This window comes from Cyprinus carpio, chromosome B9 (genome assembly GCF_018340385.1).
Source record: "Cyprinus carpio isolate SPL01 chromosome B9, ASM1834038v1, whole genome shotgun sequence".
Taxonomy (NCBI): domain Eukaryota; kingdom Metazoa; phylum Chordata; class Actinopteri; order Cypriniformes; family Cyprinidae; genus Cyprinus; species Cyprinus carpio.
Window position 1 is genome coordinate 30,389,473 of NC_056605.1, and position 19,025 is coordinate 30,408,497.

Consider the following 19,025-nt stretch of genomic DNA (forward strand, 5'->3'; position numbering starts at 1 on the left):
TGGTTGATTTTCATTAGCGGCCTCATTGTCATGCGCGCTGTGTCTTCCTGCACCAGAATGCACATTGTGTTGTACTGCGGCTTGTCATTGTTTGAAAATTGAGTGCCATTTTTTTTTTTTTTTTTTTTTTTTTTTTTCAGGAAAAAAATACAAGATTCTGTTAAGCGTGCACAGGTTTTTTTCCCATTTGGGAAATTCCAATTTTAAGATACAGATTATCAAAAGATTAAGTATTCAAAAAATATAGAATAAATGAAATGCATTGATAGTTCTGCTAATTTGGAGAAATTATATTTATTGGTATATTATATAAATTGGTTTTTATACATTAATTGTGAAGTTCTACTTTTGTTCGGGAAAAAAGGATCATTTTCATGATTATTTAGGTATATTTATGATTTAATAAATTACATGCATTTTTTTAACATTAGTTTAAAAAATGATCTCATGCTACTGTTCAAATATGTAATTGTCATAGAAGCAGTTTATTGTTGCTAAGAATAATCCTGTTTTCTCAGTTGCATGAGCATGAGGCCGCAGGTGACAACAGAGCTGCAAACTAGCCATCCAATCAGATTGCATCCTTCTGAATAAATCACTTCAGATTAGAATTGGTGATAGATGCCCTGGGAATTTTATCTCATGTTGTGCTACTGGAAAATGTTTACTGTCAGCGCTGGGAATCATTTGTGCATGCAATATCTTACAGTGACCTGTGCAATGCCAGCTTTTCCTGTTGATTTTACATCAAGCAATAGACGAGCTGATGCCATTCATAATTTGTTTTTAAAGGGCTGTATTTTTTAACTATGCATCTTAACGTTTGCAGTCATTTGCGTTAAAGTGGCACTATAATGTGATGAATCCTTCATGGTGTAACAAGCATGCAGCACTCTTGGCAGCGTTCTCTGCTCTTTAGAGATGAATGAGCGTTGGCCAAGGGCAGTGCCAGTGTGTTTGATGGTGTTGATGATTTATGATTACTTTAACAAGGCAATTTGTTCCTTAGCATTTAAACAGCAGCAGTGCATGCTTTATTGGAATACATCATTGAGCTGTTGACAGAAGATGGGCTTTGTAAAATATATATACAAGCATCGCAACAGATGGATTACAGTTTGTGCTGTTTAAAATTATGTTAGAGATAGATACAGTTGTAAAATATAAAATACATATAATAAAATAGCTTGAGGTATTACGAGCAGGTTATGTTTGTTAAAGGAATAGTTCACCCAAAAATAACTATTTGCTAAATTAACTCACCTTCAGGTCATTCAAGATGTGGATGAGTTTATTTCTTCATCAGATTTGGTGAAATGTAGCATTGCACCAGTGTCTCAGCAATGAATGCTCTGCAGTGAATGGGTCCCGTCAGAATGAGAGTCCAAACAGCTGATAAAAACATCACAAGTAATCCACACCACTCCAGTCCATCAGTTAACATCTGGAGAAGACAAAAGCTGCATGTTTGTAAGAAACTAATCAATCATTAAGGTGTTTTTAACTTCAAACTGTATCTTATGGCTAAAATACGAGTCCATAATCTATAATAACGCTTCCCCCAGTGAAAAAGTCCATCTGCTATTGTCCTTGACATCAAAATCCACCTGCATATTTGTTTAGAGCTGTTTTAGACTGTTCTGGCTTGTAAACGGTGCTTGATCTGTGCAGATTTCTCTCCTGATTTAGACAAGATTACTTTTTCACTGGATGAAGTAATATTATGGATAGACGACTCGTATTTCAGCCGTGAACAATGGTTTGAAGTTTAAGACGTCTTAATGATGGATTTGTTTCTTACAAACACACAGCTTTTGGCTTCTCAAGACATTAATTGATGGACTGGGGTGGTGTGGATAACTTGTGGACTATTGTGATGTTTTTATCAGCTGTCTGGACTCTAATTCTGATGGCACCCATTCACTGCAGGGCATCCATTGCTGAACAAGTGCACTGCTACATTTCTCCAAATCTACATCTTGGATGCCCTGAGGGTGAGTCAGTTTAGCTGTCCATGTCCTATAAAGAGAGTGATGTCTTTGCCTTAACAACTGGATGTTTATTTCATGTATACGCAGTTGTCTCTGTCTGAATCTTTCATGTGTGAATGTGCGACTCCTGTGAGTAACTGAAATCTGTGAACAGAATGAGATGAAACTCTCTGAAGAGGAGCGGCGACCGTATTGAACCGCAGCTGCTGTGGTTTCTTGTCTTCCACTGGAGACGCCAAGATGTTTCAGAGGTTAAACTTGATTTACTTTGAACATCTGTCTGAAGCAGCTGTGAGGGGGTGAACATTGAGCTTCACAGTATTTCTGCTTGTGTGTCAGGGGAGTTTTCAACCTGATGGAAAAAATAAATATGGGGGCTTCACAGGGTTCGCTGCTTGGCACTTATGAAACATAATATTTAGGGCCTTTAGCTCAGTAACAGATCCTTGCCATTTTACAGATTTATTGCTTGTTTAATTGGAGTTAGATTTACCTTTAAAACTTTACACACACCATACATGTCTTGTGATTTTTTTTTTTTTTTTTTTTTTTAATGGTTTATTTTGATATAGTAACAGGGTTATTATAGTTAACTAAAACTAAAATCCATAAAAAAAAATTCTACTGAAAATACAATAAACTTTAACTGCAAAAAAAAGGCCAATTTCCCATCTTCATTTAGGTTCTTGAACTACTAAAATAACTAAAATCAATAAAATACAAAAAGTAAAAATAAAACATGAAACTAATACAAATAACAAACACACAACACTAAAACACAAACTAAATTTAAAGTGAAAAGATAAACTAAAAATAAAATCTTATTCATAATAACAAAAATTATACTAGAATAATACTCATCAGTGAAACACATTGTTTTCAGCTGAAACCATGTTGTTTCTCATATATAATGTTGTCTGGGTTGTATTGACTTTGTATTGATTTTTATATATATATATATATATATATATATAGTATATATATATATATATATATATATATATATATATATATATATATATATATATATATATATATATATATAAAGATGAGGCCGTCACACATCTTGTCCATTTTTGCATTTTTGACTTTCAATACAGTGAGAAGTCATTTTTCTGTCTTAGAAATAAGTGATTTTATATTATTATCCCACCACAGAACTACTAGACCAAATGATAAGTAAGTATTAGATTGCTGATTATGTCTTTGTTCATGCCTTTGTGAGCTATTTTCTCAGTCAAAGCCCAAATGACTGTGTCTGAAATGTGCTAATAACCAGCACCACCGTTATTTCATTGTTATGGGAGCCTGCTTTATTTGCTGTGGTTTACTGTTGCAGTAAACAAATGAATTTTCCAATTTGTCACATAATAAAAGACTGTTAAAGGAATAATAAAGACTGTTTTTCATGCAACAGCAGCATTGTGACAATATCAGTCCAGCTTTAAAAAGAAACAAAACAAAAAATAGCAAAACAATAAAATAAAAATCCATAGTCCATATGATTTTTTTAGCCGTCTGAAGACACAGATGATGCCAAACACATTTATTTTTGTGTATTGTCATATATAAATGTGTCTTACAGTTTAATATGCAGATTGGGGAATGAGAATTTAAATATAGTACACAAGTCATATGGACCTCTTATAATACTCATAATTCTTTTTTTTTTCTTCCAAACATGCTTGAAAATCTTTCCTTTTCCCTGAAAAATAGCCTCGTCATTCCAAACCTTTAATTTTTTTTAACATTCTGTTTTTAAATTATTAGTTCTTTTTTTTTTCAAATTAGATTTTATTTATTAATGTTTATTTTAAGGCTTTTTTTATAATGCAACAAAATGTCAGATAAACAGTTATTTGCTTGTTTGAATGGCATTACTTTGACTCTATAATGGAGACCTAGTTACACCAGGTATCAAACTGACTCCCTCTTTGTCAATAAAGTAGCATTTAGAAACAGCTAAAGGCAGATATGGGACAAACCTGAAACCAGGATTCTTATATTATGAACAAACAAGACCAGACCCTCCTTTCATTTCATGGCACCGGAATATAAATGACTCTTCTCACTTTTATCTGTGAACAGTATGCTTTCTCACCCTATGTGTCATTTAAATTGAATTCCTCTATGTATATGGAAAGAAAAGCTGCTTTTTTATCTCTATTCTAATAAGATCTGTCTGCTTTTCAACCACATACTGTCTGTTGAGCTTGGACTTGTTCCATAACCAATTAGAGACATGTTGAATCTTAACACCAATCACAGTTTGGAATATTTGAAGATGTCTGCTTGAGTTTACATATGCAGTAATTGCAGGCACATGTACGGTACACGAGCAGCAGTCCATTTGTAATCATCTTGATGAGAGAAAAGGGGCCGTTTTTAGGTGCTCATGGGAGAATGTACCATTGTGGTTGTTTTTGCATGTGTCTGTTTCATCAGAACTAATTTCCGCAGATCAAGCTCATATTCTTCTGGGATTTGAATCTGTTGCAGAGTGTAAATTAAAACCGTCTTCATGATGTTCTGAGCTTTGCTCTTTATTGGCAACACAAAATCATTGCAATAAAGATATTTAAGTCAAGAGTCACACAGGATGCTATAACATATTTTACCTTCAAGACTTCAAAAGAAAAATTATATTTGGATTTTAGTCCATTAGTTTTGAGCCTATCCATGTGTAAATATGTATTTATTTAAATATAGTTAGTACTTCAATATTTTCATGTATAATTTTTTTATTATATATGGGTTTTATATGTTTAAAAATGTAACTACTACTACTAATAATAATAATTGTTGTTGTTTTTTGTATGTTTATTACATATTTATTATATTAGATATTTTTTATATATGATATTATATATGAAAAGGGTGTGCAAAATTGCATTAAATAATTATAAAAATAAGGTAAATAATTAAAAACATTGTATCTGGTTCAGAACTTATTTATCTGTCTACATAATAAGCCTTGACTCCAAAAAACATAATTTGACTTGTTGATTTTAGTCTGTTATATTTGAGCCAAATATGTATTTAAATATACTTCATACATATTTTAATATAATTTTGTACAATCAAAAATGTTTATTATTATTATTATTATTATTATTATTATTATTATTAATTTATTATTTATTATTATTTATGTGCTTATTTAAATTAAATTGTGCATATTTTACTATATATGTGATGTATTTGATTATATATCAGAATGGCGTGCAAAATTGTTAAATAATTGTAAAAATAAATGTAAAAATGACAAATTATCTCTGGTCTAGAACTTATTTCTCTACATAATTCTTGACTCCAAAATATTTTTTTTTTTAAATGGTTTATCTACATCTGATTTTAGTAGACATTTGAGCCTGTCTGTACACAAGTTAGTCTTATGATTTAAATTTTCATTTTAGTAATCTAATAGTAAATGTTGAAACAAACAATAACACTTCTAAAGCATTTATTAATGATAGTTCAGACAGGACCACTTGGCGAGTTACTCGAGTTTATTGAAACACAATTTATCTTTGGCGGTATGATTCCTTATGGGGGTTCTTGCTCCAAAATTATTTGAACACACAAGAGCTTTAACATTAACCCCCCGGAGCCATCAGCTTGGAAATACATAGACAATTAAGACACTTAGTAATGTCTTTAAAAGCGAACAGTGGTAATCGTGTAGATGTGGCAGTGGGACGTCTTTACTGTAGCTTGGTTATGAGGATGAGTGACTCTCAGCAGTGAGGTCCATGCCAGCCGGGACTTGAAAGCCTTAGTGATCTGAAACAGAGAAGACGATGGCCAGAAGGTGCACAGTAATATGCTCATGCTTATAATGGGGAGAGAGGGAGGGTTGTGAGCAGTTTGACCATACTTACCAATAATTAAACCCACATATATACCTCCCCTAACAAAAAAATGATAGTGATTGGAGCGATTTGACCACATCAGCTGGTCGCAGCACTATGCCTACGCGGCCTGACTGAACGAACGCTGTGATCGATTTCATGGTAACTAAAGAAACTGTAATGTAAAGTGTTGCAGTTATTGGTTGAATTTCATGACATACCAGAGTATTATATATATTATATATATATATATATATATATATATATATATATATATATATATATATAGATATATAACTATATATATAATATGATATATATGTCTTTAGGGTAATTCATAAGTCCATTTTTATTTAGCATTTCATATTTGATCCTTTTTTTTTCTAAAGCCTTACTCAACATGCTTGGCCTCCACATTTCAGTGGAAGTATTATTGTAAACGTGACCGTTCTCTTGCTGAATCGAGAGCTTTTCTGTAACGCTCTGTTCTCTCCGTCTCTCTCTTTCTTCCATGACATTCGCTCCAGTACTCACAATAACTCAATAACTCATTTCAGGAGTTGTTCACATAAAACACGCATCCATTTTTCATCCGAGTCCTTGGATGAGAGCCGAGGCAGAAAATTCCTTCAGATTCACTCTGTGTACCTCATTCTCTAACTAAATAAAAAAGATAATAAAATTTAATTAAATTTATAATATAAATAAGAGTAGTTTTAAAAGAGAAATAATCACTTGTGAAAAGAGAAAAAATTTTATTAGACTGAATATATATTTATGCATTTTTTTTTTTATTATTGTAAATATTACATAAATATTTTTATATTTGTTTGAATTCTATATTATTTTATATGATTGAAAATTTTATTATTATTATTATTATTTTTATTATTATTATTAATACTAAGAATATTTCTTTATTTATATTTTTATGTAATGGTTTATATTACCAATATTGTTTATATTAATATTTTATGTTATATATTTTATTATATATGAAAATGTTTAACAATTATGAGTATACAAAATTGAATTAAAATAATGAAAAAAAAAAAATTAAAAATAGAGAATAAACACAAAATGCAACAATAAAATTATAAACAAATGCATGTTAATTCTATTATTATTATTATTATTATTACTATGCAATTTTGCACATCCCTATTTTAATTTTTTTTACATTTTTAATCATACTCTACTGAAATGGCTGATTGGTTGAAATGATGCTTCATGACATAAATGGTGAGAAATATATATAATAATGTCAAATGGCTGAATAATGGTTTTCGTTTTAGCTCAGACACACTCATGTAAATGTCACACATGTATAAACTCCTCCACCAGTGCTGAGAGACCTTCATGTCGTACTGCTGTTCACCTTGATCTTGACTTTTTGATTTCTGTCTCCAACAGTCCCAGAGAAACAACGCAAAGTTATATTGACCCTTTTGCCCTCTTCTCTATAAATAGCAGGTCTGCATAGTTTATTTGGTCATGGCTGACGTCTGAAGTGTCGTCCATCCAAACAGCCTGCTGACGTCCTTGTTCTTAAGGTGCTATCGAGGGTCAGGACTTTAAAATCAGCTTCACTTCAGTTATTACTAAATAAATAGACTGAATAAAGGGCCATTCACACAGAATTCACACGATTATCACAACTTGATCTTTAAAAGAAGAACTTGGAATTCATATCTATCAATTCTGCTGCTTGCCTATTTCTGTTATTCCCGTTTTTGTCATTATTGCATCACGTCTCAAAAATGTTCTATGTTGCGCTTTTTTAAAACCATTCCTGAGCACTGCAACTCGTGCTTTTAGACGCGAAGACTCGTTCTGTGTTTATTGCCCCTGAATACAGCGTGCAGCCAGTGCTGTTAAAGCTTAAGCTTAAGATAAATTAAAAGTTATACAACAAATATTAAGGAAAAATGCATAGAAATGTAAAAAAAAAAAAAAAAATGAGATACAAAAAAGAAAAAAAAAAGGTCCTAAAAATATGTCCAAAGTAAACCAGTAACCCTGCCACTTTATCACTTTTTTTTTTATCACTTTTTTTTTCTATGTGCCTATAAATTTATTTTATTTATTTTTTATTTTTAAAAGGTACTAATATGGACCTTTAGGGGTTAAAAAAAAAAAAAAGAGGTACAAAGGTGTACCTTTTGCCAAGGTATCGTCCCAGTGACAGCTTTGGGGGAGGAAATCAAGATGCACATTTTTTTGCTCGGTTCTCCTACTTTCACACAGTGAAATAATCTCTCTCTCTCTCTCTTGCTCTCTCGCTCTCTCGCTCTCTCATATGACTGAATGTGATTAGAGATGGGCAGTAAAGATGCGGTGGTTCTGCTCTTCTGCACCTTTCCTCCGTTTCATTTGGAGCTCTCTGTTTTCCTGTCTGTGATTGCCTGTCATCTATATTCCACCTGTTTGCATGCAAATCATCCTGCTGCACAGGAAGTCGCTTTTTGTTGTTTTCATGAAATGCGCCTGTTGACTATTTGCTATTGTGATTGAAGTTTAAATTATGCAAATGATGCATTCGTAAGACTTTGCTTTATTAACATTGTCAGAAAGGGAAAACACATCTTTACAATATTGAGGAACAAATTTAGACATTTCCAATCATTTCTTCAGTGTTTTCTGTACATCCAGTCATGGGCCGTAGCTTGAAGTGAGTTTTTCAATGGTTTATTATTATGATATAAACTATTTCGGGTAGCTGGACAGTGTTAAAACAAACAAAATAATGTGATTGGTCAGTTTACATGACGGTCATACGCTCTCCTCTTGTCTAATTAGGCTGTTCTTGACGAGATTACCAACATTTGTCTTTTTTAAATGAATGTCACCATCATTACAAATCAAAACACAAACTTGCTACAACCTTGTACTTGTTACATCTAAAATAAGCGTTAAAACAAGCAGTACAGAGGAAGGAATGATCGGTACACATGTACCATCTACCGTTACACCCCTAATATGTACACACACACACAAAGAAAAACAAGTAGATAGAATAGAAAAAATAGAAAGCTAGGGTTTCTTTAATAAAAAAAGAAGATAAATAGATAAAGTAGATTATAATAGAATAGAGAGTGCTAGAGTTAGAGGGTCAAATAAGGATGGAAGAGATGTGTTTTTAGCTGATTCTTGAAGATGGTTAAGGACTCTGCTGCTGGGATTGAGTTGAGCAGGTCATTCCTCCAGGAGGGAACAGTTACTGTAAAAGTCTGTGAAAGTGACTTTGTGCTTCTTTGGGATAAACAAATGGACGATCACTTGCAGAACGCAAGCTTCATAGAGGCACATAATCTGAAGTAATGAATTTAGGTAAAGGAGTGCAGAGCCAGTGGTGGTTTTGTAGGCAATTTCATGCATTTAATGTGAAAATTATGAATCTTATGTATATGTGTAATGTAGGTGTGTGTATGTATGTGTGTGTATATATATATATAATATATAGTGTAGCTATATGTTTATTAATATGTATATATATGTTATATATATGTATATATATATATATATATATATATATATATATCTATATATGTATATATATATATGTATGTGTGTGTATATATATATATGGATATATATAATATATATATAATATATATATATATATTATATATATATAATATATATCTATATATATATAATAAATATACAAACATGAATCACAGTGCAGTATAGATTTAAGAAAAAAAAAAATGTTTATATATTAAATATAATTATATATAACAAAATATAAGAATATAAATATATACATTTAAAAACATGTACATATTTTCAAAATATGTACTGTTTGTGTGCGTATTTATACATACATAATCAATATACACAGTACACATACATATATTATGTAAGCAAAAACTTATTTTAGGTGCAATTTATCGTTTGACAGCACCATTTATTAGCAGTATTGCTGATTTTGCAGTAAACAATATATAAAAACAGAAAAAAAACATTAAAAATTAAAAGTTTTATATTATACAAATATTTTTAAACTGAAGAAAATAGTTTCTTTCTGTTATAAAATGTTTTAAAAATCACTTAAAAAAAATTGAAATATTTTGAAACACTTGCAACAAGCCATTTATCCTTTTAAATTAAATCAACACTTCATCATTCCACACTTTTGAAAAACACTTTCCTAAAATTCAATCTTTTGTCTTTCTTTCCAGCTGTGTTTTCAAAACACATTCAGAAATTAATGAAGCTTGTTAAAGCAGCCTTGTACTTCATTGATCAGTTGCCTATTTAAGACTTTCGTGGGCTTCAGTTCTCAATTTGACATAAATGCCTGTAATTTAGACTAATTACTCTAATGATCTTTAGCAAAAGGCTGTAATCTCACAAAAGACATGCTAATATTCATCGTGTTGTAATTTCCCATCTATTGAATTCAGCAGAGGCCGAATTGAGCTGAATTCTCCTCCATTTTCTTGCTTTTGATTAAAAATAAATTGGATGTTTGCGCTGGTGTTTCATGACCCTAATTTGGATCTTGATATTGGCTTATCAGACACGTATGATGGTGTGATGTCACCAGAGGCATAAAAGCAGCCGCAGGAATGATTTGAGCCGGCTGTAAACAAGCGTTTGTGTAATCAGGTGTAATAACCCTGGAGTAATTGTGTCTCTCAAGTGTTAGCTGCAATTTTCTCTTTCTGTGTGAGTCTTATGAAAACGTCTCTAGGTCATGTTTCAGCTCAACATCAACAGAGAGAAAATATGAAGAAAATGAGTTCCATGACAATTAAGCGTGTTTTTAAAGTCTTATATCCATATCTAAATGCATCGTGACAATTGTTTTTTCCCGGTAAATTTTTAAAAGTAATCTATATATTCATTGTTCATAATATACTGTATATTTTGTATAATAGAAATTAAATATTTATTTATTTTCTAATATATATATTGATAGATATATATATATATATATAATCTATATATATATATATATATATATATAGATATATATATATATATATATATATATATATATATATATATATATATAATTAAAATGGTTAGACTTAATAATAATTTAACAAAAATAATTAAAATATTATAATTAAATATTATAAATTGCATATAATTATCAATAATTATGTTTTTAATTTCATGTGTTATGTACAAAATATTGCTGATACCTTTTACTTTATCATGTTTTTTTTGAATTTTTTTTCTCTTTTTTTTTTATTCTTTCCTGGTTTGAATTACATTTTAAATGTGATCATTTCAGTGTGATGTCATACATTTGGAGCTTACTGTAATCATTCTTTAGATTTTGGGGTGAAGTATGAGCCTGATACGTTCTTGTCAGATGTTAAAAAATTCTGACTTTCATCTATCTGCTAAATGTCTTTCATTGATTGTAGGTTTGAACTGGTCTTAAACCAACATTAAGAGTGTGTTCTCCTAAATTTCCTGCTCTTTGTGAAATGCGAGCGATAATAAATGGAATGAAAGGAAGCGCTGTGCAGCGTCAGTGCTTTTAGACTGAGGAGTAATCTCACTTTAGAGCAGAGAGCTGATATTGAGGAGAGACTGGAGTCAGGAGGAGCGTCACATCCCTTTAACCTGCTCTTTTCTTCAGAAAAGGAACCAATTTTGAATAAGAACTTTCTTTAAGATTCTTATTGTCCAGAATTGTTTTCATGTCTGAAGTGAAGTGGTTTAAAGTCAGTGTCATCACTGTGGCGATGATGGGCTCCTGCAGACTTCACTGAGCAATTCAGATCTTGCAATATGATCTTTTAGAAAAACAAATAGTTCAAAGGAATAATTCTGATTGGACATGCCATGTTCATTGTTTTTATATTTAATTTAGAAGATGCTTCTATCAAAAGTGACTTTCAAATGAGGAGTACAACAAAGCGATTCATCCTAAAGAGACAATGACACGAGAAGTGCTAATAATGCTAAAAATGTAAAGTCAACATCAGAAGGATGTTTAAAAAAATTATTCTATTAATATTATTGTTTATAGTCATAAAATAACATTTTTATAATTACAAATGTTTATAATTCTGTAGTAATGATGATAATAATAATAATTATTATTATTTTGTTTATAAATATTACTAATAATTATTAACAGTTTATTATGCTTAAAAACATTATACATATTTATAACAATTAATAATTATAACTATAATATAATAATAATATAATTTGAGTTATTAATCCTATTCATATCATCATCATTTTACTACTATTATTATTATAATATTGTTTTTGATTATTTATGTATATATATATACACATGTGTATATATACGTGTGTGTATATTTGTGTGTGTGTGTGTATATATGTATATGTGTGTGTATATATATATATATATATAGATATATATATATATATATATATATATATATATATATATATATATATATATAACTATTTATAAATATTATACATTTTTATAATTGTTATTGTTAAATTATTATTGTAGTAGTAATAGAAAATAATAATAATAATTTAACAAAAATAATAAAAATATTAAATCTATACATAATTCTAATAAAATATAAATTACATGTAATTATCAATAATTTTAATTTCTGTGTTATGTACAAAATATTGCTTATTCCTTTTACATTATCATATTTTTATTTAATAATAGTAATAAATGACAGCCTTGCAGTCTCAGATGATCCGTGTCTGTTTTTGGTTGGATATCTCCAGGCTTTCTTGTGAATTGTAGTGGTTTAGCTTTATGGCTGGGTTGGTTCTCTGAACACGGCCTGTTCTTTGGTCTCTATACTTCCTGTTTTCCTCAGGCTTGATGTAAAAGCCAGCAGTAAGTGTCAGAGACGTGTGTGTAAAGAGCACGGCCTGACCTCGGCTGTCCATCTCCTCTCATCTGTCTGTGCGACTCGACCGAGCTGGGCTTTGATCCTGCAGCGAGATGTGATAAGAATAGAGAAAAGCCTCTTAACTCATTTGTTATTATGTTTCTGATCCTGTGTGTCAGAGTTTGGGATCGTGCCGGGTTGTTTTATGGTGGATGAGTGTGTGATGCTCATGGAAAGACCATGTTTGTCAGGAAACTGAAATCATAATATTCATAAATATTTAAAAAAACACTTTACAATAAGGTTCCACTAGTTAACACTGGTTAATGCATTAAGTAGCATTAGCAATGAGCAATAAATTCATTACAGTAAGTAAATAATTGTTAACATTGTATTTAAATTAACTGAGATTAATAAATGCTTTATAAGTATTTTACATTTTTAGTTAGTTAACTAATGTAGCGAATTAACTAATTAACATTTTATGTTAATAATGAATGGTTAATAATAATTATAATAATTTTTATATATTAATATTTTTGAAATTATTTTCACGATTGATTCTTGTTAGATTCTCATCAGTGTGTGTGTATATATATATATATATATATATATATATATATATATATATATATATATATATTATATAATATATATATATATCTATATATGTGATATATATAGTGTGTATATTATGTGTGTGTATATATATATATATATATATATATATATAATATATATCTATATAGGCTATATATATATATATATATATTTTTATATATATATATATATATATATATATATATATATATATATGTGTGTGTATATATATGTGTGTATGTACTGTATATGTGTGTGTATATATATATGTGTGTGTATATATATATATATATATTTCAAGTTCATAATGCCACCAAACGGTGTTGGAAAAATTCTTTATATATTCATATATATATATATATATATATAGTATATATATATATATATATATATATATATAATATATATATATCTATATACTTTTTTATATATACATTTTTATATATAAACGCATTTATGTAAATATGAAATATATTAAATAAAAATATTTTTCATAAGATATTTTAAATTCATATTAAATTTACAAATCATGTAAAAATATATATTTAATAAAAAAAAAAAAAAGTAAAATCTAGCATGAATCACCGATAATATATGCATTTATAACAATTAATTGTCATGGAAAAAATGCAAAAAAAAAAAAGTCTTAATTATCTTAAAACTGGCATCATTTACATTAATCAAAAGATAAATCAAAACATATTATCTTTCTTTAAAATATATGGAAAAATTATATGGACATGTTTCTGGCTGTTTTTGTGAGTTCACCCAGTGGCATTTCAGTGATCAGTGACATTTTCACATGGACTCTTGTTAACAAACACAAGCAACTTGAGCCACACATTTGCTCTGGATGTTTTCTCTTGCTTCATTTTGACTCTATTATGTGTTGTTCTTCACTAGCAGCGTGTGCTTCATCAGCTGCATGTCAATATCTGCTGCAGTCCATGTCAGATTAATTCAGCAGTTCCTGCTCATTAAAGCGGTCCTCAATTTAAACAAACCGTTCATCTCTCTGTTGTTCATTTGCAGTGAAGCCACCCTATAATATCTCGTTATTATTACTAGAAATTCACTGTTATCCTTTTAATGACTGATACTGATTTGTGCATATATTCAAGAAATTTCCTTTTTTTTTTAAAATGCATCTTATCATTACAATACAAACATGTAATATGCATTACAAGTAAAAATGGAGTAATTATGCCAAAAAATAATAATAATTTACCTGTGCAATGTGAGCCTGTTAAAATTAAAAAAATAAAATTTTTGCATATTTACAAGAATGTTTTGTCATTTTATTTTTGCTTTTAATACATCGGTATCTAATCATTAGAATGCAAAGGTGTAATATGCATTACAAGTAAAAATTGAGTAATTATGCAAAAAAAAAAAGGTTAAGTCAATTTACCCATGCACATCAAATAAGTAGCTAATTAAAAATGGAAACATCATTATCTCATTATCCCTGTGATTTCTTGTATCTTATCAGTTTAGTGAAATGTGATCAAAACCTTTGCACTTATTTGCAGTGTTCAGTTTTCTTTCGAATAAAGGATGAGATGTAAATTGGCTCAAAAGGAAATCATGTTTAAGATTTCACTGAGGAAGAAAAAGCATTATGGAAAATGAGATTGGTTTTAAATATGCTTGCAAATTTCATTAGATCGTTTAGATGGAGTCTTTTTTATTTGTGTGTCAGCGCCGCCCACAGAAGACCCGTATCACTTTTCTTTTGCAGTCTGTGAAAAATCACAAATTATTTTGCTTGTCAGTCGGTGTGATTTGCTGTAATGCAGATGCACCCTAAGCGCTAATGAGGCTGACATTTGCATTCTGTAGGAGATGCATCCCTGTGCACTGCTACAAGAATTAAACACTTACTGTGAGTTTATTTTCATGCTTTTCTTTTTTTCTCTCCTGTTCTCAATATTGAAGAAGCTTTGTGAAATGACATTATGAACATAGCATTAAAGACAAATCTGTAGTATATATTTTAAACACATTTATTAATGAATTAATTAATTAATTTATTTAATTCACATTTTAATTATATCCTTTTTATTTTTTTGCATAACAGCATCTTATAACCTATATGTTGAATAAATTTTAAATTGTTAAACAAAAGCCATTATGATGTATAAATATTTGAAAACTTAAATCATATCTTTGTTTTGGTTAATTGTTTTGTGAAAGTAAAGCATGTTTTAATTTCAGAAGCAATAAATTGTGTATTTAATTTAAAATAATACATTTAAAAGTATAAATCAAAAACCATCATGATGTATAAACTTGGAAATTTATATCATATTTTTTGTTTTTGTTTTTTGCCATTGTCACAATGCAAAAAAAGAGAGAGAGGATTTATTTTCTTTTAAGAAAAATGTTTTCTTATTTTGTAAATGCATGTAGTTTTATAGTAAAAAATGATTGCCACATTGCTTTATTTAGAGTGTGCATGGACTTTTATTTTCTTACTGATGGCCATTTGAATGATTAGAGATGGATTAGATTAGGCTAAACGCATAATGTTTGTGTGATTCTGCTGATTGTACTGATTGTTGCTCATGTTTTTTGTCAGATATGGAGTCAGCAGAGAGGCTGGTTTCCCCGACCTCCAGTCAGACCTCCATAAGAGCTGCAGCAAACCCAGAAACCTCACCGACAACAACACACAGCAAGAGCAGTAAGAAACACACAATCACCCCGTCCAGGCCATCAGACTAAAAGTTCAGTTTAACTTGACCAAATATATTGTGACAGAAATACTTTGGTGTTCTAATAATAATAATATAATATTAATAATAATAAATAGTAATTCTAATACTAATTATAATAATAAAAAGTACAAATTGTCTAAGAAATGTAACTATTTCTTTTGTTGTTGTGCAGCACTGTTTGCAAAAAAAAGTTAAATATTCACTTGATTACATTTTAAAATAATAAAGTGTTAGTTTTGCGCCTTCATTTGATTATCACAACTAATAAATTTGTATTAAATCATAAATACAGAAAAATCAAAACAGAAAAAAATGAATATATCTTTATTTTTTTATTTTGAAGTTTTATTGAATTAAATTGATATACATACTTTTTGATTCTTAAAATGTAATGAAACTATTTAAAAAATTGAATCAATTAAAATTTAAAATAGCAAACATGGAATTTAAGAACAATTTAGATTTCACATGAAATCAACATTTATTTAATTTATTAAAATGGAGTTCAGAAAAATGTAAAAATAAAATAATAATAATAAATTTGGGCAAAAAATAAAAAAAAATCATAGGGCCTTAGAATGTCATTTTTATTAAACATTTAATAATTTGTTGTTAATTTGTGTACCTTTCATGATTTGTTATTTAGACATGGTTTTTCATTAACAACGTTTAGTTTAACCATTAAAACCAAATGTACAAATAATTTATTATAAAAAATTAATTTGGTAAAAAAAAAAAGTTTAAGAAAAAATGAATTGGATTCATATGAAGAGCTACTTTATTAATGAGCACCAATATGAGGCCTCTTGCTCTTGTTTAGCCTGTGAGAAATGATCCAATCAGAGGCGGTTTGTCCTTTTTCTAAACATTTTTTGCCGCCGGGTGAATGTCTGCTGTTGATGTAGACGCTGTCAGATTAGCCTGACCACAAAATAATATGCAAATTTATAAATTGTGATTTGTGCATGTTTTTTTTTGTCCTGTCTCCTCGCCTCTTTGTTCTCGCTCATGATAAGAAATGCCAAGAGAGAATCCGTCGGTTTGTTCCACGCAATTACTAGAGCTTTTCACTCTCACTGATGAATAATGTATATGAATTGCTCCTTTTACACACACAAAGACAATCATATACAAAGATATTTTGCTTCAGATAACCTGTTTTGACCAGAGTAATGAATTCAAAGCAAAAGTCAGGTGTGTGTGACATTATTATGTTTACGGTGGTACAGTTTGTTCATATTACAGATTTTGTAGTTTATATGGTTAAATTTTATATTTTTCTAGGTTCATATTTAATATGAAAATTGCAAGAAAACGTTTCTATATATATATTTTTATATAAGTTTTTTTTTTTTTTTTTTAACACAAAATATTAATGTGGTTTGGTTCATTTATTATTTTTAATTTATATTTGCAACATAGTATTTACTTTTTTATTGGTCACATTTAATGTGCTTTATACTGGTGTACAAAACTCCTTATTAAAGGTTATTACAAACAGCCCACCTCATTTTTAAGTGATTTTTTTTTTTTAACCTGATGGCTAAAATCATCCCTTTAGATAATAATTTATAAATCGACTGAGGAAAATCTCATGAGCATTACAAAACGGTAAAAGTTAGACTTGTTCAGGTCATATTTTTAAACTTCAACATTTTTGTTTAACAAGAAAATAATACAGTGTTTGAATGACGTGGTGAAATAAATTATGGCAAAATGTTCATTTCTGGCTGAATTATTGAAAGAGCAAAAATAGTGAGTGGTAAAGCAAATAAATGTTCATACTTTTCCTTTTCTTTCTTTTTTACTTCTTTCCTCTTGGCTTTGATTATTCTTCCGCTTGGAGTGCATTAATATTTAAAGGCTATTTGCGGATGTCATTGCCTCTTGCAGTGCAGATGAGGGGGACAGCGGGAGGGGATGGAGACCGGGCTTTTGGACGTTTCTTCCAGCCATTTATTTTCGCCGTCTCGTTCTGTATCGACGGGCCGGGCCTCAAAGGAGCTGACGCTAAATATGCAGCTCATTAGAATGAGATTCAAAGCAAAGATGTGTCTTTTTTTTGCCTGTAAACGGCCATCACAGCAGCTCGGGGAACAAGGGTTTTTTGTCTCTCTTGAAGGGGATTTTTCCTGTGTCCAGCTTTTGTGCTCTTACTCTATTCTTTGCGAATCCCTCAGGAGTTTTAGCAGTAAATGACTTCAGGAAAAATAACAGCCTACAACCCACTTGAGCAGCCACAAAATAGGGGAATTCATTGGTTTAGTAAAAGTATGAATGTAGTGAGATTTTTTTTTTTAATATGGCTTTTAACTTATGCATGCAGTTTATAGAAACTGTGCATTAGTGAAATACAGTGACGTTGATTGACAATATTATGGGTTATATCTTAAAAACAAACCCGCCAACCAGCATTACTTTGCATTTCATAGAAATCATGCATGTAGTAGGGATTTACGGTTAATGAAATTAAAGCCAAAACTGATATGGGTTGGTGCGATTATCAAACCGTAAATTCTGAAAATTATTATAAGTTTTTTTTTTTAAGTACTGTGTTTCAAATATTTTAGTAATAATAATATTAATATTAGTAATAATCATTATGATTATTTGTATTATTTTATAATAATGGGTTTTATTATTATTATTATTATAATACTTAACATAATACAAAAAAATAAACCATAATAAAAGAACAATGATAATAATAATAATAATAAAAATAATAAAAAAAAAAATAATAACAATCATTTTAATAATATATTATTATAATTGTGACAATATTACTATTATACTATCATAAAGCCATGTTGAAATATAATTACACAATTTTGGCCAAAATATGCAGGCCTACAAGCAATCACAGCTAATCTAGAATGTTTTAATTGCATTTTAAATAGCATTTTATCAGGAAAAGTCACAATTAGAATTTTCTTTCACTTTGCTGTATCTGTGAACAACTTCTTTAAAGGGTACATAACACACACAGTTTCACCTAATCTCATGTTAATCTCGAGTACCTATACAGTAGTACCGCATCCTTCATATCTCCAAAAAGTC

General features: G+C 29.5%; 1 protein-coding gene across 1 annotated transcript in view; it reads left to right on the forward strand.

Moving 5' to 3' along the window:
* The window catches only part of LOC109048774 (bromodomain adjacent to zinc finger domain protein 2B), a 78,372-nt gene that overhangs the window by 20,295 nt on the left and 39,052 nt on the right, over positions 1-19,025 (forward strand). Inside the window, exon 3 of the mRNA XM_042731895.1 lies at positions 15,827-15,931. Coding sequence (XP_042587829.1) covers positions 15,829-15,931 — 103 coding nt within the window. The 5' untranslated portion in view covers positions 15,827-15,828. The remainder of the gene's footprint in view (positions 1-15,826; positions 15,932-19,025) is intronic.